Source organism: Mugil cephalus, chromosome 8 (genome assembly GCF_022458985.1).
Source record: "Mugil cephalus isolate CIBA_MC_2020 chromosome 8, CIBA_Mcephalus_1.1, whole genome shotgun sequence".
In the NCBI taxonomy this organism is placed as follows: Eukaryota; Metazoa; Chordata; class Actinopteri; order Mugiliformes; family Mugilidae; genus Mugil; species Mugil cephalus.
Window position 1 is genome coordinate 14,716,113 of NC_061777.1, and position 23,954 is coordinate 14,740,066.

A 23,954-nucleotide genomic window follows, 5' to 3' on the forward strand; every position below is an offset into this window, starting at 1 on the left:
AATCACAGTGTCAGAGTCGGAGTCAGTTCTTCGGATAATGATATACATTTTGTAGTATCTTTCTCGTTTTGATTATTCGTCTTTTTTATGTAAATTAGATAAGGATAAAATAGATCAAGAATAAACTTAACTTTCCCATTTAAACTTCCTGACGGCCTACAGAGGGCGCTGCATTTTATTTTATAGACACTGGATAGACAACTGTCATGACGTCACTTCCTGGCGGGTTATCCGAACTAAAACCGGAAGTAAACAAACCATCGAGCCGTTCAACACAATGATAAAACTGACAAATACAGTGCGTTTTACTTGTAAACGACTTAAGAGAAGTTAATCTACAGCTGTAACCAGTACTTCATTGATTACTGTTAATTGTTAGGTGAGCGAACGGAGAAGTTTCAGTTGATCCATTTTTTGGGCATTTGTTCTGCTGCGTTTGTTCATGTTTTGATCCAAGGCACTCATTCATACAAGGTAAGATTTTAACCGACCCATATTCGTCTCGGTGTTTCTGTAACGCTATATTGCTGAAAACAACACATTAAAAGCTCAGAAAAGCTGACTGGGTTATATAAACCTGGTTCTTACGCCAAGTCTCGAAGGATTTCTTTGTAACATGGTTTATATAGTCTCTATGCAGTGTATGTGTGTATAGACATATTTTTTGTAAACCATTTAAAAACTACTTTAAAATGCAGCAAATGTTTCGAATGAAGCGTTTGCAAATATGACTCAATAAATAATGACATGAAGTACTGCACAAACTGAGCCTTTTGATGCTTTAAGTGCTTTCATAAAATCTGATTATTATCATTATTTTCTGTAATGACATATTTACTTCATATGTCATTCATATGTTCATATGTTATTTGAGGGGCAAGAAGTTGTAATCCCCTTTAAACCATTAAAGAAAGTGCTTCTCGTGTTCTTTCAGTCTGTAAACACAGTGAGTTGTTGTTGCCTCTCAATTGGATTAGTTTATTTGTTTCTGACAGCTGTACACCAGTCAGACACAACATTAAAACTGTAAAACAGTAATGATCTCATTAAGTCATATTGTCTTTTGGGTAAGCACCGCCTTCAGTCAATCGACTTTTCATCTTCGCTACTTTGATACGTGCACCATTTTTCCCCCACATCAGCTTTTCATAATTATATCTAATTATATCTCATCTTTTAATATTCACTCATTTCTTGTGTTGTGTTTTTGTTTGATTCAGATTTTTAATACAATGGCAGATTTAGTAACACATGAGTATTTTATTCAGGATCTTGTTTGTCTCTCAAAAAATATTGCCCTCAGATATTTCCCTCCAAGCACGTTCACACTGTGATAATGGATTCAATGGACAACCTCAATCATACAGTGGGGACCATGGCCTTAAATGATGATCCTGCTCCAGAGAGCTCCACCGGACAAAAGGATACCTCACCTGCAGAGATATTGAGGTTACTGCCTCACATCTAACCTTGATTTATGACACTTTAACAACAGTGTTTAAGATTAACTTTGCACCATGCACATTACGTCCTGTCAATAGTGATCACTTCTTTTTTTTTCCTTCAGAATAAAACAGCAGATGTCCAACCAGTGCTTTGAGATGGCAGTACAGCTCCACACAGGTATATCACGAGCTCCATTGTAATGAAGTTGTATTTACAAGTATAACAATTAAAAATTAATTTCAAGTGTCCCATAACAGAAAAAAGTAAAAGATCATGCAGCACATCAGAAGCAGACAGAGACTTGTGAGTATTTGAAATTTTGTATCAGTGTGGAACCTTCAACAAAATGTTACATCAGTTTAACAATGTTCAACAATGACACACATTTTTGTATTTATTGTTGCAGGCCAGATTATATCGAGGAGCTTGAAAGGGTCAAGACAGTTCATTTCAACAGCACACTGGCACTGCACAGGTATACTGCTGTGCTTATTTATTTATTTATTGGTATGTCATATTACTCAAAATATCGAGCGAACTATGTATAAATTCTAATAAATTGATCATTGATGTATATGGTATTTGTCAGAATGCAGATGTGGCATGCTATCGGAGAAAAGCTGAAAGAGAAGGATTCTGAGGCAGAGTGAGTCAATTCACAACAAACTGAAACGACTGACAACAATAAATGTTTCATGATTTTGATGCCTGTGTCGATCATGTTTTCCTCAGCGCCCTGAAATCCGTGAGCGATCGCTGCATGGCTCTTTGTTCACAGATAAAACAATTTCAGCAAGTAAGCAGACTCATCCTCTGTCAAATCCCAAAGTGTTTGTGTGCTGGGTTATTGCTATGATTTTGTGTAGAAATCATACATAACCAAATTCTTCTTTTTCTTTTTAACAGGAGTCAAGATCTCTTCAAGATGAAATCACAGATATACAGATGAAGAGACTTGGTATTTAATAACACATTGACACAGTTTGTCCTGCTCCATGATTGTAATGTTAAGAAACAAACAGTCCCTCAGAAGCGTTACTTGTATTTTTTTGTGTGCAGAGATAAAACGGCTCACTCATGAGAAAATGAAACAGATAGAGGAGTTGATGTCCAAGAAGGAGCACCCGGACTCGGAGAAGTACAAAGTTGCACTTGAGAAAGGACAAATGAACTTGGAGAAATACAAAAAGATCACCATCATGACCCAGAACGTTTTCAGGGTAAATTTATCAGAAACTCTTCAACAAAATAATTCAAGTTCCCTTTGTTCTATGTTTGTTTTATAATTTATTATTCATTCATGTGTGTTTTTATCCTGTTCAGGGCATCCTTTTGGCCTGTAAAGTCAACTGGCTGGATGATCCCAAACTTCGAGAAATTGCCATGTCACTGGAGGAGTTTCCTATCTCTGACTAGAAAGGGATTTTAAAATCTCAGTTGTATGTTTCTGTGTTATTTCAATAAACAATGTAATAAAAAAAGAAAGTCTAATTTTTGTATGGTAATGTCGGCCAACTTCCACTAGACGGCAGCACAGGAGGTGAGGTGCTCTACTGTACAGTGAAGAAGAAAAGGACCTACACGTGTTTACAGAGCCCACACAGACATACTTTAATTTTTTTGGATTTGGACAAATTTTGATTTCTATACTTGTAATAAAACCAAGTCAAAATGCCGAAGGTAAAGGCGGAGAAGAAAAGCAGGCAGCACCAAGAGGTTAAAAACCAAGGTATGTTTCTCCGAGCGAGCTTTAGCATGTTAGCAAACATTAGTGTCAGCTGCTGAGAGAAGGGGGCCTTTAAATAAAGTCAGTGTCTGTCCTCATATTACCACAAGTCGCTGACATTCAACTCTACGTTTGATTAATAAACTCTGCACAACAATAAGAGCGCTAGTTGTCACAGGTGTTGACATAAACGCTTTGTTATTAACGCTAAGTTTGTCACCCTGAGCCGGGTTCCGAACTCCATTAAGAAAAAACGTTGTTTAACTGTGATCCACGTATATTCAAACGCTCATATGTCTCAGCCTTCTTTAAGATACTTACGGAATTCTTTACTGTGTTTTAGCAAATTCGGCTCATAAAGGTTTATTGTAAACTTTTAAACGTAAAGTCACGGGAGTCTATGCCTTGTGGGGAGCGCAACCAATGTGACATAGTGGATCCTATGTTATACACTGTCGATGTTTTAGACGAAATATTGAATATTTGTGGGTTTTTTTAATGGACTGCAATACGCTTGTCAACACTGATAATGGGTAATACAAGCTAACTTATATCCCGTTTGCTCTCTGTCACAGGGATCATGTTTAACACCGGCATCGGCCAGCACATCCTGAAGAATCCTCTGGTTGTCAATGGCATCATTGAAAAGGTAGGATGTACTCTAGCACTTTAAGATTAGCTTAAACTCAGGTATACCAAAACCGGACCGTCATGACCTGCAACCTTCTATACCTGTGTCTGTAGCTGAGTTGTTTCTGCTTCTTTCAGGCTGCTCTGAGGCCGACAGATGTGGTTCTGGAGGTGGGACCTGGTACTGGTAACATGACGGTGAAACTGCTGGAAAAAGCCAAGAAAGTGAGATTCTCAAAAGTGTTTTTTTGTCCTTCCCTCAGTACCAGGAGTAATTCGCATTAACACAGTATAGTTGAGATTTTCTATTCTGCAAACAAGTTTTTGTGTGATATTTACTTACCTTCAATACAGAATGCATTTTTATTGTTGTTAGTACTTAAAAACTACATAATTGAAGGGTCCAGAGACATTATTACACACAGCACGGACCCTCTGCTGGTGTGAGAAATTTATACTTAGTGCGCTAGTCAGTGTGGCTCACTCTGTAAAAACGCCACACAAACGCTAGTCAGCGCTTTGTCTTTTTATGCCAGTCGGTTCATTTAATTTCTACTTCCTGCTTCATGTTCAACAATGGCGGTTGGAACTTTCATTGGAATTCGGCCAGAATTTTGAACATGAGTCGTACAAATGTCTTTATCTCGGAACATCCTCAGTTACTCTTAAAGATCCTTTATTGAGCCAAAACAATCAATTCGAAAATCGCAGAGATGGAGAAGCAGCCAGAAATACTAATGCGGAAATACACAACATCCAAGCGGACCAATTGCAGCTCTTGTGTAGTTACATTTCTTCTTCGCCTTCAGTCAGGTCTCGTGCTGCTCATCTGTTAATTAATTGGATCTCGTTATGGTACGACAGTTAATCACTTATGTGATAATTAAGCTGCGTGATTCTCTCCATATTAGTCCATTTGTTTTGTAATGCAACTAGTGTTTCACTATTGAACCACTGATCTGGGATATGTTTCATAATGTGCTCATCATTTGCAGAGTTGACATATCACTGTTGTCTTTGTAGGTGGTGGCCTGTGAGTTGGACTGCAGATTGGTGGCTGAGCTTCAGAAAAGAGTACAGTGCACGTGAGTGGAGACAGCAGCACTACGCTGACATAAATATACATAACAGTGGTAATTAAATAAGATGTAACTGTGTGATCTGATGTAAATATTGTTTTTCCTCCAGACCGCTGCAGGCTAAACTTCAGATATTAGTTGGTGACGTATTAAAAACTGATCTGCCTTTCTTTGACGTGTGCGTGGCTAATTTACCGTACCAGGTAAAGACATGTTTCCTCCACACTGCACACAAGTGATTCACTGATTCACTGTCATAATGTGACTCATTAGTTTTACCACTGACACGCTTTTTTTTTTTTCATAATTGTGCAGATTTCATCCCCATTTGTCTTTAAGCTGCTTCTGCACCGACCTTTCTTCAGGTAAGGAACACTTTGCAAAATTAGCACACGCCCCTAAGTACAGGATGAGTCCTAAGTAATTTTAAATGGTTTCTACACTATTATTAAGTAATTAACTCATATCTATATTGCCATAGTTGTCATACAGCGTAAGGCGTATCGTGTAAACATCAGATTCTTGCTTCAGGGGGACTTTAATCTAATTCTGTCCTGTTTTCGTTCAGGTGTGCTGTGTTGATGTTCCAGAGAGAGTTTGCCATGCGACTGGTTGCTCAACCCGGAGACAAACTCTACTGCAGATTGTCCATCAACACACAACTACTTGCTCGCGTGGACCATCTCATGAAGGTCAGCGACATCACGGCTGAGTTTTTAAATGGTTAATTTACATACTTTTTGTCCTGTGTTGACATTCTCCTCTGGTACCAGGTAGGGAAGAATAATTTCCGCCCTCCTCCTAAAGTGGAATCGAGCGTTGTCAGGATAGAACCCAAAAACCCTCCTCCTCCAGTCAACTTCCAGGTGAGGCTTGGTTGTTAACCTCTGACGCTGTGAGAAAATGTAAATGGGAGGTAAACCTTAGACATCTGGCTTTTTGTTTCCTTCTAAATAGGAGTGGGACGGTCTGGTCAGAATAGCCTTTGTGCGGAAAAACAAAACCCTCAATGCAGCTTTCAAGTGAGTACTGCAAAAACACTGCCCCTCCTACTGAATCCTGTTCAGATGCTGATGTTAATTCATCATCTCCAGGTCCACCGCAGTGGAGCAGCTGCTGGAAAAGAACTACAGGATCCACTGCTCTGTTCACAACGTGGTGAGTTAATATTCAGACGAAGCCGCTCGTTTGTCAGAGCAGAACCGCAGCTTTGCAGATTAAGTATGAGACAAAAAAAAAACTTCATCTGTGTCTCAACAGGAGGTCCCAACTGATTTCAGCATCACCAAGAAAATCGAGAGTGTTCTCCAAGAGGCCGACTTCAGCGAGAAGAGAGCCAGGTCAATGGACATTGATGACTTCATGGTGTAAGTTGAACTTTATTTATCTTAAATTGGTTTGATTATTCTTCGTCAAATAATAATTAACAGAAATACTGAGTTGTGTAATTGTGGGTGTTTCTTTCATCCTCAGACTGCTGCATGCGTTCAACTCTGCAGGGATCCACTTTTCTTAAGAGGGAGAAGTCAGTGGTCAGATCAGTGTAAAGACAGGGACGCTCTGACTTCCCTCCAGTCTTCTGCTTTGAGGAACAAAATTTCAGATTTGAAATAGTTGCATGAAATGTATAAAAACATACGTGAAAACAGCTCATATTGAGTGACCGTCAAGCTTCACTTTGCTTGTACAACCTTTTGCCTGATGGAGGCTGATGAGCCCTCTGTCTTGGTATCAAGTCTCTTTTAAAATAAATTACAACTTTTCTCTCTGTAGCACATAAATTTTGTCCGTCTTTCTAAAGGTTGCTGCATTTGGACTGTAGCACTTTCTTAATAAGAAATTGTTGATTTTTTATTTAATGCTTTTGTGCCAAAACACAGATTACACAGACCTCACTCTGTTGGATTCATAGCACGTGTTTTCAATTTGCAGTGATAAGAAGTGGAGCACAGTAGCAAACATCTTGGCTTGAGTGCTTAATCTAGGGAGTGAGGCAGTGTAAAGCAGTATACTGGTGTTGAAAAGTTGTGAGTGTCTGACTTAACTGGCATCATTATTCCTTTGTAATGAAGCTTAACTATTGAAAAGTAATATATATAATTAATATGTTGTTTCATGATTTCATGTCTGTCTTCATATTGGTAGCACTGATAGAATGACAATTTCTTCCTGTGCTCCCGAGGACTACTTGTCTTTCTCTCTTATCTTGTTTATTTTTCTGTCCCTGAAAATGTTAAGTCCAAATGTAAAGACACTAATGATTGGGCTTTAAAGTCTACATGCAGCTCAAAATATGGTTACAAGTGTTGATTGTATACAGCTGAACTCTGCAGTGTAGAAAGGAGCATGTTCTCACGTCGGCCGCTAGAGGGCAGTGAACAGTCACAATGGTAAAGTTAGACACTATGTTACTGACACATCTGGTCACTTTCAAAATAAAACCACTCAACCGCTGACTAAAAATCAAATTTATCACAGTGTTCTATAGTATTATAAAATGTTTTATGGTTGCATTAGTGGGAGAAATTATATAATATTTTATAATAATAGGAAAGAACATTATTTTATGTAAATATAAAAAAAATTATTAAATGCTGTTATTATTTTACATTGCCTGGTTACTGATAGTATTCACTATGATGGGAACACATTCTGATGTGTGTTAAAAATATTCAGTGTAACCCTTCATCTGGATAACTCATCACAGAAGTCATTCAAATGAAACACATGAATTTTTATTTCTTCATCCAGCATTACATCTGCTTCAAACACTGAGCAACATAACCAATGGGAGGTCAGTGGTCTTCACTATACATTTATTAATAGTTTTTTTCTAGTTTAGTTTTTATAACAAAAGTGTTAAATGGGTGGAAAAACATGTTTTACATTAAGAGTTTTTTAAGTCAGTCGCCACACAGAATGACATGGCACGAACTGAAGCAAACTACATGTAACAATCTCTGAGGGACACGAGGAACGAAACACAAAAGGAAGAAACGCGATGCAGTTAAAGACTTCTCCCAAACTGGTGAAAACTGAAGGAGGAGGACTCTGAAAAGAGGGATCGTCTACAATGAAATGTGAATTTTACAGCTTTGCCAACTGAGGAGCCTGAAGCATGAGAGAGGTGTACATAAACCTTCACAGAGTGCAACATGCAGAAATGTCAGCCAGAGCAACCAGGAGTCAAATACTGGTTTAGTGTGGTAAACTTCGAAGAACTCTTCATAAACCAGGTCAAAAATATTCTGTCCAAATAAAGTACAAACAAGTATAAAAGAAAAATAATTTAAGAAGAACAAGGGAACTAAACATTCTCCATGAAAAAAAGAAGAAAAAATCATCTAAAATGGAAGGAAATAAACCTACTTTTCTTCTTATGTATTCTAACAACACGAGAAGTGAGTGTAGAGCAGATTTGTTAGGAGAGGGATCATAACAAACGCAGTTCCTTGAGCCTGTTGGTACATTAGACAGTCCTTTTATTTGTGTTTTCACAGCTGCTAGCAACAGCTCAAGTTGTGCCAAACATCTAGTGGTTATGTTTCTGTACGTGCCACTTGAACCTCTTAAAGAGCACGTGGCCTCTTGGGGTTGATCTGCTTACTGGCTTGCTCCTCCTCCTGGAGCGTAGAACGGAATGACTTCACTTTATCTGTCGGAGAGAGAGGAAAAGTAAAAAGTGACTGAGTGGCACGCTTTAAAACGGGAACGGCAACGCGTGCCTTTGCTTCAGACGTACCTCGGAGCTCGGTGAGGATTTCTATCTTCTGGTCTAGGATCTGCTCCAGCTGTGTAGCGTATGACTCCACGTCATAGTCCACCTCCTCCGTCATCTCCAGCAGCACCTTCTCATCTTCCAGCCACCGGATAGACTCCTGCAAGGACAAACATGTCAGTTCTTAATGGCCTCAGAAAAAACATCATCAGCACAAAGGACAGCCTTCTGTTGAACTCACAGAAAATACACCCATCAGCACAACATTATGACCACTAACGGCAGAAATAAATAACCTTCTTGTGACAATTCAGTGTTCTACTGGGAAACGTTTAGACCTGGCCCTGGTGTAGATGTGACATAGACATGTACCACCCACCTAGACCAGACCAGACCAGACCAGACCTGGCACCCTCCACCCCCCATCCCCAGCAACAAATGACCTGCATAATGGACCGGTCAAACCCCGGCTCTTTCAAAAGGCTGCTGATATTTGAATAAATCACTGTGTCCTGCACAGAGCCTGATATCTCCCGCAGAATCTCCTCTTCTCCTCAGATGCAGAGCGCTATAGAAGCTGTCTATAAACACAGTCGCACATGCATTCCCCAATCGGTGCAATTTCCCAAACATGACGTAGGACTAATCGTGTAACAACACATTTGATTTGTTTGATTGAAAAAAAACGAGTAGACCAAAGCTTCTACAATGATACAGTCTGACAGGCCACCGAGTGCCAAAATAAGAATATAACAGGCAGATACATCAACGTCAGAGCTAAAAAACAGGGTTGACTGATTGTTTTATAAAAGCCACGTTTCTCCACTGGAAATTTAAGTCACATGATGTTTACGTGGCTCAAACAGGAAGTTCATCAATAAATAAATAAAGAAGAATAGTGTATTCATTCCACCCAGAGAGAAAAATTTGGATCAAGTGATTTCAAATCAAAAGTAATAGCAAAGATTCACACCACTACTCTCAATCCACTTGGAAACTCCTTCCTATCGTGTCAGTCTGTTCTGATTGAGGTGGAACTTTTATCCTGATTATTTGTGGTATACTAGGGAGCATGGAAGCGAGATGTGAGTGTGTTTTCTTTGGTGTTCTGACCTGAAAAACAGCTCTGTGGTCCTCTAGGACCTGCTCCTCCATCTCCACTAACTGAGACACCGCCTCATGGAAGGTGAAGAGCTGGGGAGACACTTCCTCCTCCTAGGAAACATATTTCAACAATTAAATTAGAAAATAAAGAAACACCGAGCACATGCCAGACATTATATGCCACTTCACACATAAATCCATCAGGTCCTGGGAACCTGTCTATACATTTGTCATGTTTCTGTTTCACTTGCTTGATTATCTTCTCTTAGTTTAGTTTCAGGTTTTGTGTAAAAATCTGCTGATGTTTAGAATTATCTACAGGGTGCTAAACTTTTACTGTATATTATTACTACTACTAATCTACTACTAAGTGCACTGCAATGCAATCCAATGTATTTCCTTTGTTTTAGCTCTGTTTTATATTTACCATAACCTGTATGACTGAGTATCAGGTCAAATTTCTTCAGCACAAAACTATCCGAGTCACAATATTGTGATATAATGTTACTTACTATACTGTAATGGAGGATTTCTGTCAGATTACAGACACACACCAAGTTTTCTGCTTCAACCAACAAATCTTCCTGTACTTACATTCTGCTCACAGAGCAGTTTGAGGTCATCCCTCTGCGGCGAGATACTCAGCCACTCCTCATCCAGAAGCTCCAGCTGGTTCACAGTATGGATGTTGGGTCGCCCCCCCTCTATCACTTGGTTGGGGTCCACCGTCAGTTCCTTCACCCTGCAAATGAGAGACACATGCAAACGATCAGCATCAAAGCAGCCTCCATCTACTCTGAACTCTGTTTGATCAGGGGTATGGAGCTCACAGTTGGCACAGCATGGTAGAATCATGACGTCATGCACAGGGCAAGGTGATTAATCTGTAGATTTATCATGGTAACTGGAGTGTGGATGGTTAGAGCTTGTGTTTAATGAGGGGTTACTGCCCTGCATCCATCCTGCAGGTACGGAGCTAATTAGTTACAGCTAGGACTGTGTGAGGGATTACCTGCTGGGAGCTGGCCAAACAAAAGTTCATCCTGGATGAATTCACACAAACTGTAAAAAGTCAAGAACTACTGGTTGTGACTTCTCACAACTACACAGTTATCCCCGACGTCCACGGATGGCACCGAACAGAGCGAACAAAAGACACACCCACATGGGCACTGATCTTCAGCCAACGGTGGAGTGAAAGCAGAGATGACGAGCATGAAAAGTGTTAGATCGTGCAGATGGAAGACAGGAAGGTAAAGACAGAGGAAGTCTTCTCCAGTGACTGACTAATGAAGTGATGAAAGCAGCTTAAATTGCCTCATGGACGTGTATCATAATGCATTTAAAACATGGAGCGCATGCACTATGTGTGTGTGTGTGTGTGTGTGTGTTTGTGTACATGCAGTGCTGTGTTTTGAGGAGTTCTTGACCTGCTGGGAGAGGTAGCAGCAAAGTCATCGTACTCAAAGGTATTGGTGGGCGAGTGGTCAGGGCGACTCCCCTGACCGCCCTGTGAGAAGGGGATGTCTGACGGACTAATCCCAAACTCCTTCACTCTACACAGCCGCACCAGCCAGAGTAAAGAGGAGCAGAGGGCGGGAGACAAGAAGGAAACAAAGCAGGAAAAGAAAGGAGTGAGAGTCAGAGAGCACTAATGAGAGCCATCAGAAAAATGTGCAATAACTCCATTACAGACTAAACACTATCGATGCAAAAGACAGAGAAATAAAAGGAGCTATATTTCTATCACAGGGGAAAATAATTCCCCTTCATTCATACAACAAGACATTATCTTGATCACTGTATTAGGTCGTCATATTCCTACCTGTTGGCGTAGCGTAATGTGTTGAGTGTGTTCTCACAGGATGTCATACCAGGAGAGATTGTTGCAATCTGTTTGGAGGAAGAGAAGACTGGTCAGATTAACATCTCGAGAATAGATACAACAACACAGGCACTGACTGTTTATGAAGACGGAGGACTGACCATGCATGTGCGTGAATTCTCCCCAATGAAGGAGTCTCTCAGGACCTGGGTGAGCTTACTGGCTCTGAACGGAGTGTGGGGCTTGTTACGACCAAGAGCTCGGATACACTCCTGAGACAAGAGGGAATGGGAAAATGCCGCATCATGGTAAATAAAAACATTTTGCAGTCTCAGTGCACTTTGTCTTTTCACATATGAACAAAAAAACAAATGACGTAAAGAGTGCCCACAGACCTTCAGGGCCAACAGGCTTTTGTTGATCTCAGCTCCCTCCAGACGCGTCTGGCGGTCGGCACTCGATGTATCGGCCCCCCTCTCATTCCCCGCGAGGTCGATGAGGGAGAACTTCCCGTGCATCTTCCCCTTCCTCCGAAGAATGATCTGGAATACAGCGTGGCTGCGAGAGGAGTGGGCGTTGGCCGACGTCTGCCCCGATGTTCTAGGAGTTAGATGGAGGTAGATGGTGGGATAGAAGATGAAGGAAGGGCATACGGAGTTGTGTTAAGGCAGAAAAGAATAAGACATCTGGATGCTGAATGCCTGATAGAATCACAACTACATGGACTGGACAAACACAAGCATACAAAGCCTTGGGACTACACCACTAGGTACTTGCAAACTCAGTTCCGTTGTCATACCTGCAGCTGTTGCCCACTTCGATGAGCTTCAAGACATCCTCTGTGCACTTGACCTCCTTCTCCTGGAGCCCTACAACCTGCACCTGCTGTTTCCCGTCCTCCAGCACCCTCAGCTTAGCTTTACGATTCAGCAGGTCAAACACCTGTCCACACATATGAAACGGTCAGCGCTGCTGTGCGTTTTATTTAGGGAAAATGGCAAACGACACACAAATGACCACACGTTACTTGCCTTCCCGCTGTAGATTTCAAAGAAGGTTGCATACACCTGCAAATCTAACTTCTTGTAGATGGGTTTCTTCAACATGAGAAATACATCCCGAGCTACACGACAACAGATAAGAGTTATCGACAAATTCCACCATCACACAGAAAACACATTACGATATAACCAAACAAACTTTAACAAACACGTTAAATTAGTCCATACTACAGCTCATGTGCTCACCAGCTAATGCATAAATTCCTTTAGAACAGTCTTGGTTCTTCCCAGAGAAATCTCCTCCCATAGTCTAAAATAAAGATGAAAATGTATTGTCCAGTTATATGATAAAATAGAAGGGAACTCTCCACAGAAACAGTCAGGTTTAAGCTCTTTTAAGTGTTGATATTTTAAAACAGCCACTGATTGTAACTCACATGTGTTTTTCCACTGCCTGTTTGCCCGTAGGCAAAGCAGGTGGCCATGCCCCTCTCAAAAATGGTCTCCACTAGAGGTCTGGCAGTGAACCTGAAGGACAAAAACACAAGACACGCTCACCTCTACTCCATGTGCCAAAGCAAGCTACAATGGTATGTGTGCAATCAAGAAACATGTTAGTGTCTAGTTCAGTTCTGTCTAACAAAGCCTCATCATACTGATCAGTCTGGTGTGAGCTGCTTTTATTACTTTATTATTATTATTATTATAACCAGCATTCAAACACAAATATACTCAGGGTTTTCCACATTAAAAGGGAGTTTTTCTATCACTAGGTGCTAAGGTTTTGCTTTTAATATGCAAAGCGCGTCGAGATAACATCAGCCTGGATTTGATGAACTGCAACTTACACATGAAACACACTGAACGGCTTCTGTCACAAACCTGTAAACCATCTCATTGGTTGTGCTGTCATCAAAGGCATAGTCAAAGCGGAAGGTCTGGTTCTCCAGGTAGCGGGTCAGGTCTACTTTTTGTTTAGGTTCGTGAACCATTACCACATCCTTACTGGGGATGGTGATCACATCCAAATCCTTCATGGTCAACTCTGGAACACAGACGGGTCGAGACTTTCAGCGACGCTGAAATTAGATTATAACACACAGACTGGTCGCAGATGAGAAGAACTTACCTTTTTTGTTGAGGGGACGTTTCCTCACGCAAACGCATATTCTGTGCTCTTCAATCTGCACAGAGCAACAAGGGAGACATTTTATTACACCGTTGCTTTCAACACCAAGAGTCAGGGAAGGATATTTTTCAGTCTCCCCTCACCAGGTCGGCTGTGGTCAGGGGCCGGTAGTCTAGACTGGCTCGGAAATCTCGTATCATGTACATGATCTCATAGTTGGGGATGGTTGTATCCACCTCCTGATGGACAAAAAGAGGCCGTCGTATTTCACCAAGATCCAATCAAACACATGCTGTAAATCACCGAGGACAAAGGTAACATTCATGTACCTGAGCTCTCTTCTCTCTGAGCTCCTGCTGCTGAAGCCGGCGCCTTTCTCTTTTCTCCTGTAGCTTCTCCACCTCCTTCACACAGTTTGACTTCCTCCTCGCTGCCATTAAGAAAAGAGAAACCGTATGTACCGATCACCTTCCTTTTACAAAATGGTCTCTAACTCTCTCATCTCTTTTCCAATCGGTTTCTACTTCCTGAGTCTCTTCCCTCGCTTTCCTCCCTCTTGATCTTTCTTCCAACAGAAGGCTAACCTTGGGCTATTTCCAACAAAGCAGAGCAGAAATAATGCAACCACAGACCAGGATGCAGCGGCTGGCACACAGTGTCTCCAGCGCAACACTAGCTGCTTTCTCTGCATTACAACAAAAGGCCTTTGCAGTGTGTTCAAAACCTGCTCTATTTGTCCACCGATTTCCTCGAACACAACTGGACCGCAGACTGCTAAAACACACCACTTACAATGTGGAACATGGGACTTGCGTTACTGCGGTCAGTCCAGTCTGATAAAAAAAGCAGTTGTTTCACATCAAAGAGCGATTGTCTGAATCAAACAGCAGGTTATTCCAAAGCTCCCAGCACAGCACACCCACAGATTAGTGTTGTTTCACGTCAAATCTCAAACTATTAGTGGCCAGAGTAAGAAAACGCAAGCCAGCAGACGTGTGAGTAAATGCCACCTCCGATTCCCCGCAGAGTTCATTTAAACCACAGTTATATGATTCGCCCCAGTTTTGCCGCTGCAGCCCAAGCTTCCCACTGCGAAACCCCGGCTGAAGCGCTGTAACGCAGCCCCAGCCTCCTGCTGGCTCCGGTCCCCGAGAACCCAGACTATCAGAGCAGAGGGATTAATAATCTGCTCTAATCTGGGAGGAGAAGATGAGCTGGTTCACCACGGGACAAGGAAGTGCATGAGGAACGCAGCACCGTCACAACTTCTGAGTTACTGAGACTCACGTGGAGACGAGGGGAGAGGAAGGGAAACAACAAGGTGTTTCACTTCACCTCCTCTTAATTCACTGAACGACAGGGAGCGTTTTGAAAGGACGGAGGGCGGAGAAAAAGGCTGCTGTCTGAACCCAGAGGAGTTACACACAGTACCACAGGCTTTTCCATGTGTGCACGTGTGCGTGACTCATCAGACAGGGAAAAGGCAGCGCTTTTTTCTCTTCTTTTTTTTTTTTTCTGCTCTCTGTCTAATACCCGCAAAGCCTGTCTGCTGGATGGATTGTGTTTGTGCTGCTTCATCTCCACGCCACAGTTCTGAATGGCATCTGGCATTTTGGGTGTAAAATCTTCCCGAATAACTAGAGGACTCTCAGATTCTATTAGGAAGTCTATCAGAATCACCAGAAAGCACTGAGGGCAGGGGGTAACATGCGGGTGATACATACAAAGCAGTCCAGTCTCCTTTCTGGATATGGGATGATGTGAGGAGTCTGTGATGAACACGTGATATGAGATATTAAAATATTTCTATAATGTTTATTTGTACAGGTAACTGATCACAATGCTTTACATGATAAATCAATATTTGACAATGTGCTTGTAAAAATGATTTCATACGGATATGGCATGTGCCCTGGGGATTAGCCAAAAGGATTTCAGTCAAATGCTTACAACTTACATCTCCTAACAAAAAATCAGAAGATTATAGCTTAGTGCAATTTAAGAAAGCGTTTGGATCGTGTTACCGTTCTGTAGCTGCTGTTGTGTCTGGGCTTGAGTGGGCTGTGCAGGCTGCTGCGATGGAGGAGGTGGTGCAGGCTCTGGCTGCTGAGGCTGTGCAGGCCTGGCCCGGGTTGGGATCGCTGAAAACGCACAACGATTAAGACAGAGACCACATGACCCAGACACAGCTAACAAGCGACATTAAAACAGAACCCACACACCTAGAATCTCACATTAGTCCCTACTGTGATCAAATGAATGTGATTAATATAATTAAGTTATTTAATAATGATTCATTATAGAATTGAGCAATTGCAACACGGTGCAAAACAAACCTCTATTATCCCTGGACGGAGTCTCATTCTTAGTAGGTGCTATTGTCCGTCGGTTCTGCAACAGCAAAAAAAGAAGCTGATGTTAAATATGCTTTGCTTAGAGATACAGAAATAGAGAAAATATAAGAAAAAGGGATTATTTTGTCTACCCCACAGTGGGATTTGTGCAGTACGTGCATACAAAGGAAGTGCCACACTTATTTAATCTTGATTAGTTACATCACATTAGAGTGCCACGTGCAGGCGTTTTGCAAAATTCCTCTTTGGCCAAATAATTTTAAATCACATTCAAGCAAAAAACAAAACAAAAAAACACCTCATTTAAAATAACACTGCAGTGTAAACAACACAACAACATCTTATCACAACTATGAGGTTTACCAAAAATAATCCCAGCCCTAATCTACCGTGTGTTGTGTTACTACACACACTGTACTTGACAGAACCTATTAGCTGGTTACCTAAAAAGGATCCAGTTTCTATATTAAGGTCCAGCAAACTAAGCACCGTAGTAACAACCTGAGCAACGTGCAACCAACAATGTGGATCAGGATGTTAGAAAGACCAGAAGAAAGGGGTTGTTTTTGTATTTTGTATAATGTATATACTTTATGCTTGACTTGTTACAGTTGCTGATAAGGCAGCGTGCTCACCTTTGCAATTTTGCTGACTTTCACAGATGTTGGTGTAGGAGGGGGTGGAGTCTCTGGACTGGGAGCAATCTCCTCATCTGGAGCCACATCTGGATTAAGTGCAAATATACTCTCCAAGTCGATCTGTCCAAAAGAAGAGCAGTGTTCGATATCAGTCAATCCTAGAAAAACTCAGTAACATGAAAAATGAACATTTCAGAAGTCCATAAAGGTCTGAAGGAGACCGTTTCTCTGTAAAGAAGCTTCAAGGTTGACCTGTGATGATATAAATTTACTTTCTGTGCTCATGATAACTGTGATAGAAGCCAAAGGACACGAGTGTGAAAGCTGAGAGCAAATTTCATATTAAATTTCAACGAGGCTCCCTGAGCAAATTGGCGAAGAAGCAGAAGGCAACAAACAGTGTGGACTTGAGTGACTTGGTTTGGAAAGAATTAAACATCATTAAACAGGATCCAAATAAGACATGTGGAACACACTGAGTATATGGATGGAAGTGAAGTGGATTGTTTGGTAGAAGTTAACTGCTACCTAGTGGATACTTGCACATTCCCGTACATTGTAACTGAGAAAAATTCAAACTAATGACAGCGAGTAAATAAAGACACGACAAGTCTTCAGACGGTAGTTAAAAGGTACATGGAAGTATGTCAAATAGATTTTTCCATCCAAGTGTTTGACAAAGATCCTGTTTCAGACATGTCTGACTATCACGGTGGATGGAAAACAAAACCGTCAAATTAACTGTATTGACCACTGACAGTTTCTCTTCTTTCTCCTGCTAATAAGAGCGACACTGTACAAGAAGAGTAATTAAACAGTACAACAGGTGCATGAAAGTTTCAGATTTTATTGTAAATTCACCGTTGCCTTTCCTCTGTGACAATCTAAAAGTAAACTATCCACTTTGTAACTTATGCATTCACTTCAGTGAACGGTGATATTTGGTGGGACTGTGGGACATGCGGGCTTGTTGCGTAATCACAGCAGCTCCACAATTTCTCTGGATGCATTATTCATCGCCGTGGAAAATAAAAGCACGCACAGCTGCTAGGCGTGCTTTGAGGGGATAACAAATGGGGGTTTACCTCTTTCCCTTTTGTGTCTCCGTTTTCAATCCACTCCACTGTGACGCTCTCGTTGTCCTCATTTAGCGAGGTCACCATTGCCTGGTGTATACGTCCTGTAAAAAGCACCACAGGTAACGGAAACTCAAATATTAGAGTAACACTACAGAGGGCAGGCGGGCGGGCGTGCTTATAATGGCTGCAATCATTTTTATCTTCAAGTAAGTGGAGTAACAATGGCCCTGCGTGTGCTATTCACCACTTCAAAGTTAGTAAGGATAATAAGATAACAAAGAAATTAAATATATCACAATGAATATGCATTTTATCTTAGTAAACTCTCTGACACACACACACAAACACCCACACCCAGCCGCAGGAACACAAATTATACTTTACCAGCACTTTGCCTTGTACATTACCAGGGTAACATATTTAGTGGTGTGAATTACAGAAGGCCTAATCGCCACCTGCTACCCTGATCTGATCTCTATAGAACTGCTTTCCTAGATGGATTGTGGAGGAAGAACATCAGGGGTTCAGAGAGAGTAGATCATTTAGTAACTGATCATGGTTTTGTCAAGATACCTCAGTGTCTGTTTCCAGCTGTGTCTCTGCAGCATCATTTTACTTATTAGATATTCTGTGCTGCCCTCACGGTTTTTTAATTAATGACTACATGCAAACTGTGATTAACTGTTGAAGCTTTAATTGTACAAATATGAAGAATTGGGATTATGATAATCAGAGTTTATAGAATAAATAACTGAATCAAAACCTACTCATGCTAAAAAAAAAAAAAAAAAAAAAAAGATTTTGTTTTATTCTCAATTTCTTTTTAATCTATTAAATTTAGAATAAGAAGCTGTGGCTAATCTTAGCACGTTCTGACCACAGTTTAATAATGAGCCACGGCAGAAAATCACAGATAATAGAGACAAGCCCAGCTGCTGCTGGCCTGCAAGTTTCTCTCCGCCCCTCGTTCTGCACGGTAATAACAGCTGTAAAAGCCTGTGCAGCCCTTCCATCCCGGCCTGTGTGGGTTTGACTGCATGCTGTAAATTCCCACTATAATCCAGGGAAACACTATGTTCCAGTATCCATTATTCAGAGACTCACACGGAGCAAGGATGGCAAAGATGCTTTCTGTGTTCTCAGATGCGGCACATTTGATTTCACAACGGCCTTACACCGGCAATAAAAGCAGATCATAACCTTTAAATAGTTGTGTGAAAAAGGTGCTGTGCACACAGAATATCTGAAACACTCAGAGGGTGGGCATATTTAAAAAACAACACATTCTAATTACTGAATGAATTCAATTAATTAATATTGTCATGTAACACATTCTTGAGTATAAAGCACAACATTTTACCTCCAAACGGCCAAATGACAAGATTATAGATGCCATATACTTTACACTGGTGTAAATGCAGCCAAAATCTGATTACTCTAAAACCATTAACCATAAACTCTTGAATTATGTCAGACTTTTACAACATTGCTCATTTATAATTACAGGGGCCCTTATAAATCTTTAACTATAGCTCAGATGCAGTGCTCATATGAACAGGGATAATTGACACAACTAGTTTCATTTAAAGTAGAGGTAGAGTAAGAATATACAGTTTCCACAATGTCTAGGCCAGTAACTCACAATGTTACACACAATGTCAGCAGAAGCTATTCACAATGAGATACTGTGAGGCTATTCAAACAGGTATAACTTAACCTGGCACATACATTCTGCATCTGTGTGAAATCAAATTACTCAGAGTATCTCCAGAAAGCCTTAATACTCCAGAATATCTACTCTAACTGGGAGGGTAGGACGAGCTAGAAACGGTCACGCAGAGCAGGCCTCTCCTGAATCATGCCGATCAGCTGGTCCACAGACGTCGACATGTGATTCTTGATGACACACCTCTACATAAAAGAGTACTGAAAGGAGCGCATTCTGCAATAGTGACTGTAGCAAAGAGAGGATTTATGGAGACAACGCAGCAATACCAGGCCCGATAAATCACTGCTCCTTCCTGCTAATAGTTATTTGGTACCAATAAAAAAAGAAAGAAAGAAAACAAGAGTGGGCTGCTTGGCCGGTATCAGCAGTCAAGTGGGAGACCACAGCCTTCCTGTGGGTTTGTAGAGGTAGAACTCACTGGATGACGTGCTGAGTAAGTAACAGCAGCGCAGCGACTTCCTCCAAGCTGCTTTAGTGTTTTGTTATACACACCATGATGTAAAAGCTTTCACATGTACAACAATGAAATGTATGACACGATGACCAAAAATGTTATCCTTGCAAAAACAAAACTGTGGCAAGCTTTTACTGCCTCCAGATTTAAAAATACATTGTTTTTGTGATACGTTTATACTAAATGATAAAAAAGGAAAATTACTAATAATGTAAACATAATGAGTTAATTAATGACTAGACCAAATCTCCTTACTATCATTCCACAATCTCAGTAACAGAGGAATAAAGCAGTTATCTATGAACTCCTTGAACTCATTCATCTCCTGGAACCGTCATAAATAACACTGTGGTCTACAACAACAGCTTCCCAAGATGCTTTGCACCTGTTCACACACCTGGACTCATGTGACCTCAACAACTCAATAATAACTCCAGGAAAAGGTTAAATAACTGGGACCAGTCATTAAGAATCACTGTGGCTTTTAGGATTATAGGTGAAATGCCTTCAAGAAAGTCAAGCAGGTACAGCTGCCTTCATCTTAGCCTTGAGAAAAAAAAAACACAAATAAGGACATGGGGCCCGTCTAACCTGTTACGGCTGAAGGCGTAGAGACCTGAGGAAAAAATCTAGCTCCACCACATCACACCGGCCACCATTTTCACAGTGTACAGTCAGAACAGAAAAGAATCTTACTACCTCTTAGCAGGTTGTCATAACGTGTCAGGAGTAAAGTGAAAATAAATTTGTATTAATGATTGAACCAAGTTAAAATTATTATTTTTTAATGTTCTGTGGTATATATAGAGAGAACCAGTTCAAGGACACAGCATGTGTCCTGTGGAAGACACAGTTTACCTACAAGATCTAGATGTGCTGGTGTGTAGCTGTACACTCTGACCTTGATAATAGAGGGAGCTTTTATTTTCTCTTCAGATATCAGTCAGTTCAACAGGCTGCCTACCTCTTCCTCACATACACACACGACGTGCACCCATATATGAGCTAAAAGGCTAAGCCGCACACTGGCTTGTCTCGCAGCAGTTGATATGCTGATTTTCTGTAACCGAATGCACCGTCCAGTGTCCCAGTTTTCTAAGAACCCGACTCAGTGTGTATGACGACACCTCCCAGTAGCTGAGGGGGCTTATAAGGGGGTACTCCGAGCTCTGCCAAGCCTGCAGAACAAACAAAGCCTTGAAAGCATCAATTTCACTACAAAACCAAAGGCGCCCACTGATGAAAACGTGTCAACATGTCACAGATGGAGAAAAAAATCATGCAGTCCATGAAAAATGAGGCCAATGGGTGGCCTGAGCCTCGGTATTTTGTTTTGAAAGACGCTGCTTCAGTATTTCACGTGACAATGCAAGTCATTATCTACAATTATACCATAATATCACTTATCGTTAGATCATGAATTTAAAAGTTGAAACGGGGGAATCTATCCATCACGTTTAAAAAGAGCACACACAAGCCATTGTGCTAAGGCGGATAAACTAGGCAATGCCTGCTGGTCATCTGTTACAGAGCACACAATTATTTCCTATGAAATGTTCCTCTCTACAAGAAGGACTTCTAAATGGAAGCAAGGGAGCTGGCTGCAACAGATGGGGTGGTGGCTATTAGCCTGAACCTGGCTTGAATCTGAACCAGACCCGCCGCCAACCCCCAGAGAGAGAGAGGGCAATCCCTGTTCTGGACACAACACCAACCAGCAGGAACGGCTTCCCTCTCTGGGCCTGCTGTGCATTTAATTCACAACTCAACCCTAACCTCAGGACGCCGAGGATAGTATGATCAAACGTCGCAGAGTGAACGGCGTTAACGACATTATGATTCATAACAACCAGCAAACTCTAGCAGAATCTAAAACGCACCCTTCTTGGCACACACTTTCAACTGCTAGACTAATTGTTGTTTAAGGATGTATTACAAAACATTATCACTGGGTGTAGTCCTGTACAGGAGGGGCCAATAGGAATGAAACCAACTTCTCAGTCATCTTTGGCTGCTTGGGCCTGAATCAAAACGCAACAACTAAGCAGAAAGGATAAAGTTGACGTTCACATTGAGAAGAGACATGCGACGGGCAGCGTCTGCCTTTCTCCGTCTAATCAGCTGTTGAGCCTTAAAAACAAACTGAAAACAAGTGATTTGCGGTGTAATCTCGTTCTCTTCCTGAAACTATATTATGCAGTACTTCCACAATAAATACAGAACTGACACATCCACTGCTGCCCGCGTGTCTTCACGCATCAGGGCTGTCTTGATATAAGGTTAAATTATCTGACAGCAGATTTCCAAGATCTTGCTGTCGCCATTCATGACGTTCGCCTACAAACGCAAGATACCGGGACACAAGATCATTCTTTGATTCTATACAGTGATCGATAAATGCTCATCTCATCATCAGAGACTGCACATATCCACATCGTGGTCTGTTCCCTGTGCTGCCCACCAACAGGAGGTACCACAGCCTGAGGTGCTGAGCAGCCAGGCTCTGTAACAGCTGCACACCTCAGGCCGTAAGACTTCTGAACACTGCAAATAGTTTGTAATCTGTTGTCAAGTGCATTAATCCAGTGCAATAATCCGGTGCAATATTCTGATGCACTACTGTAAATATATGTTTTATACTTCTTTACTGACTGTTTCTAGATGCTTTTATTCATTTTTTAGGAACTTGTGCCTTAAGCGTTGCCATCTGAACCATTTGCAACGAAATTCCGTTCATATGTGCACCTGTGTATGTATTTTTGGATGACAATAAATATCTATCTTCATCTATCTGTCTAAATGTTCATGTGCATTATTCAGGGTTTCCATGGAGATTATCTTTATTGCTTTAGTTTGCTCAGTGAACATTTGACTGCATAAAAACAAATAAAAAAAAACAATGATTACAGGACAAGAGCGGATTACTCGTTAACCAAATGAATCATGTCACCGCTGTAATGAAGCCGGCGAACTGTAGCGAGCGTTTGCCGTTGAGCTAATCAGAAGCTAAGCTAAGCTGAGGCTAACGTCGTTTCCCTGCTGGACCAACATTGGGAAGCTAGCCTGGCTTGATTAGCATCTCAGCTAGCCTAGCTAACCTTACGTTTGGATTCATTGTTGTAATAAACAAATTAGGACATATGGTTGATATTTTGTATGTAGTTTGAACGCAATCGTGAGCTTGGCTAATTTTCCATTGAACGCATCCGGTGTTGTCGAAGGATATGAATGCAAAGGCAAAAATAAAATAGAATAAATCTCCTGAAGCTTGCTAACAAAGGTACACGTCCATTCAAAGTCTGAGGCCGTGGTGAAACTCTCCGCCCCGGTGTCCCCTCCGCAGGCAGGGACAACGGTTGCTATATTCAACAGCACCGCAGCAACAAAGATCCCGAACTCACACAGAGCGACGGCAAAACATCAGACAGGGCGAAACTCACCATCACTGCGCTTTATCTCCACGTAAGTACCAACGACAATCTTCCCAAAAGCAGACGCCATTCTACATCACTTTAAAATAAACAAATATTGGACTAAAGACTTGTTCTAAGGCGGGTAACTGCAGCCTCCTTTGGTTTGGGAGGAAGACGCAGGCAACAGAGTGACGTAGCATGACGTAGCCACCAAGAATAGAGAAGCACTTCCGACCACGTGTTTTCAAATTAAGACCAAGGGGAAATGGTCTGTGACAGACATCTCAAATGCAGCATTTCCAAGTTAGCCTGCATATCCAGCAGCTGTGGATTGGAAATAACATAAAATAGTTGCCTTAACACATAGTGCTTCTGATTTTTGAAAAGGTATTGGGATGCTCAAAGTCCTGTACCTACATGTGAGTTTATTAATACTGACTACACTGGCTGTGTGACACAACAATCATTCACACTGTAGTGTATTTAATGAAAATACATGTAACCTGCTATACCTTAGTGCTTATTTGAGCAGTTAGAAGGTCAAATTAGACCCATTTTAACCAGCTACATGATTAAACATATGCACTAGAAATGGATTTCAGATTCAGAAAATCGAGACAGCTGCATAA

General features: G+C 41.3%; 3 protein-coding genes across 6 annotated transcripts; 2 read left to right on the forward strand and 1 right to left on the reverse strand.

Moving 5' to 3' along the window:
- The first annotated feature begins 230 nt into the window (after positions 1–230).
- cenph (centromere protein H) lies at positions 231–2,959 on the forward strand. The gene is made up of 10 exons (XM_047591409.1): positions 231–474; positions 1,304–1,449; positions 1,568–1,623; positions 1,704–1,749; positions 1,853–1,921; positions 2,036–2,092; positions 2,179–2,242; positions 2,353–2,404; positions 2,506–2,666; positions 2,770–2,959. The coding sequence occupies exons 2-10, from the start codon at positions 1,337–1,339 to the stop codon at positions 2,860–2,862; spliced, it is 711 nt and encodes a 236-aa protein (XP_047447365.1). The 5' UTR covers positions 231–474; positions 1,304–1,336; the 3' UTR covers positions 2,863–2,959.
- A 25-nt stretch (positions 2,960–2,984) lies between these two features.
- Positions 2,985–6,653, forward strand: dimt1l (DIM1 dimethyladenosine transferase 1-like (S. cerevisiae)). The gene is made up of 12 exons (XM_047591408.1): positions 2,985–3,175; positions 3,748–3,821; positions 3,941–4,027; positions 4,826–4,887; positions 4,991–5,084; positions 5,197–5,246; positions 5,450–5,573; positions 5,655–5,747; positions 5,839–5,903; positions 5,976–6,039; positions 6,142–6,248; positions 6,355–6,653. The coding sequence occupies exons 1-12, from the start codon at positions 3,118–3,120 to the stop codon at positions 6,395–6,397; spliced, it is 921 nt and encodes a 306-aa protein (XP_047447364.1). The 5' UTR covers positions 2,985–3,117; the 3' UTR covers positions 6,398–6,653.
- A 941-nt stretch (positions 6,654–7,594) lies between these two features.
- kif2a (kinesin family member 2a) lies at positions 7,595–23,522 on the reverse strand. Of its 4 annotated transcripts, XM_047591404.1 has the most exons (22): positions 23,353–23,522; positions 17,736–17,830; positions 16,648–16,770; positions 15,995–16,049; positions 15,683–15,799; positions 15,383–15,427; positions 13,988–14,088; positions 13,802–13,897; positions 13,659–13,713; positions 13,412–13,574; positions 12,967–13,057; positions 12,776–12,839; positions 12,560–12,651; positions 12,328–12,470; positions 11,924–12,128; positions 11,690–11,800; positions 11,529–11,596; positions 11,134–11,259; positions 10,298–10,445; positions 9,713–9,814; positions 8,624–8,759; positions 7,595–8,536 (listed from the first exon to the last, which is right to left on the reverse strand). In XM_047591404.1, the coding sequence occupies exons 1-22, from the start codon at positions 23,411–23,413 to the stop codon at positions 8,451–8,453; spliced, it is 2,283 nt and encodes a 760-aa protein (XP_047447360.1). In that variant the 5' UTR covers positions 23,414–23,522; the 3' UTR covers positions 7,595–8,450. The 4 variants fall into 4 exon arrangements, with proteins under 4 accessions (XP_047447360.1, XP_047447361.1, XP_047447362.1 ...); XM_047591405.1 differs by lacking the exon at positions 15,383–15,427; XM_047591406.1 differs by lacking the exon at positions 11,134–11,259.
- Positions 23,523–23,954: the final 432 nt, after the last annotated feature.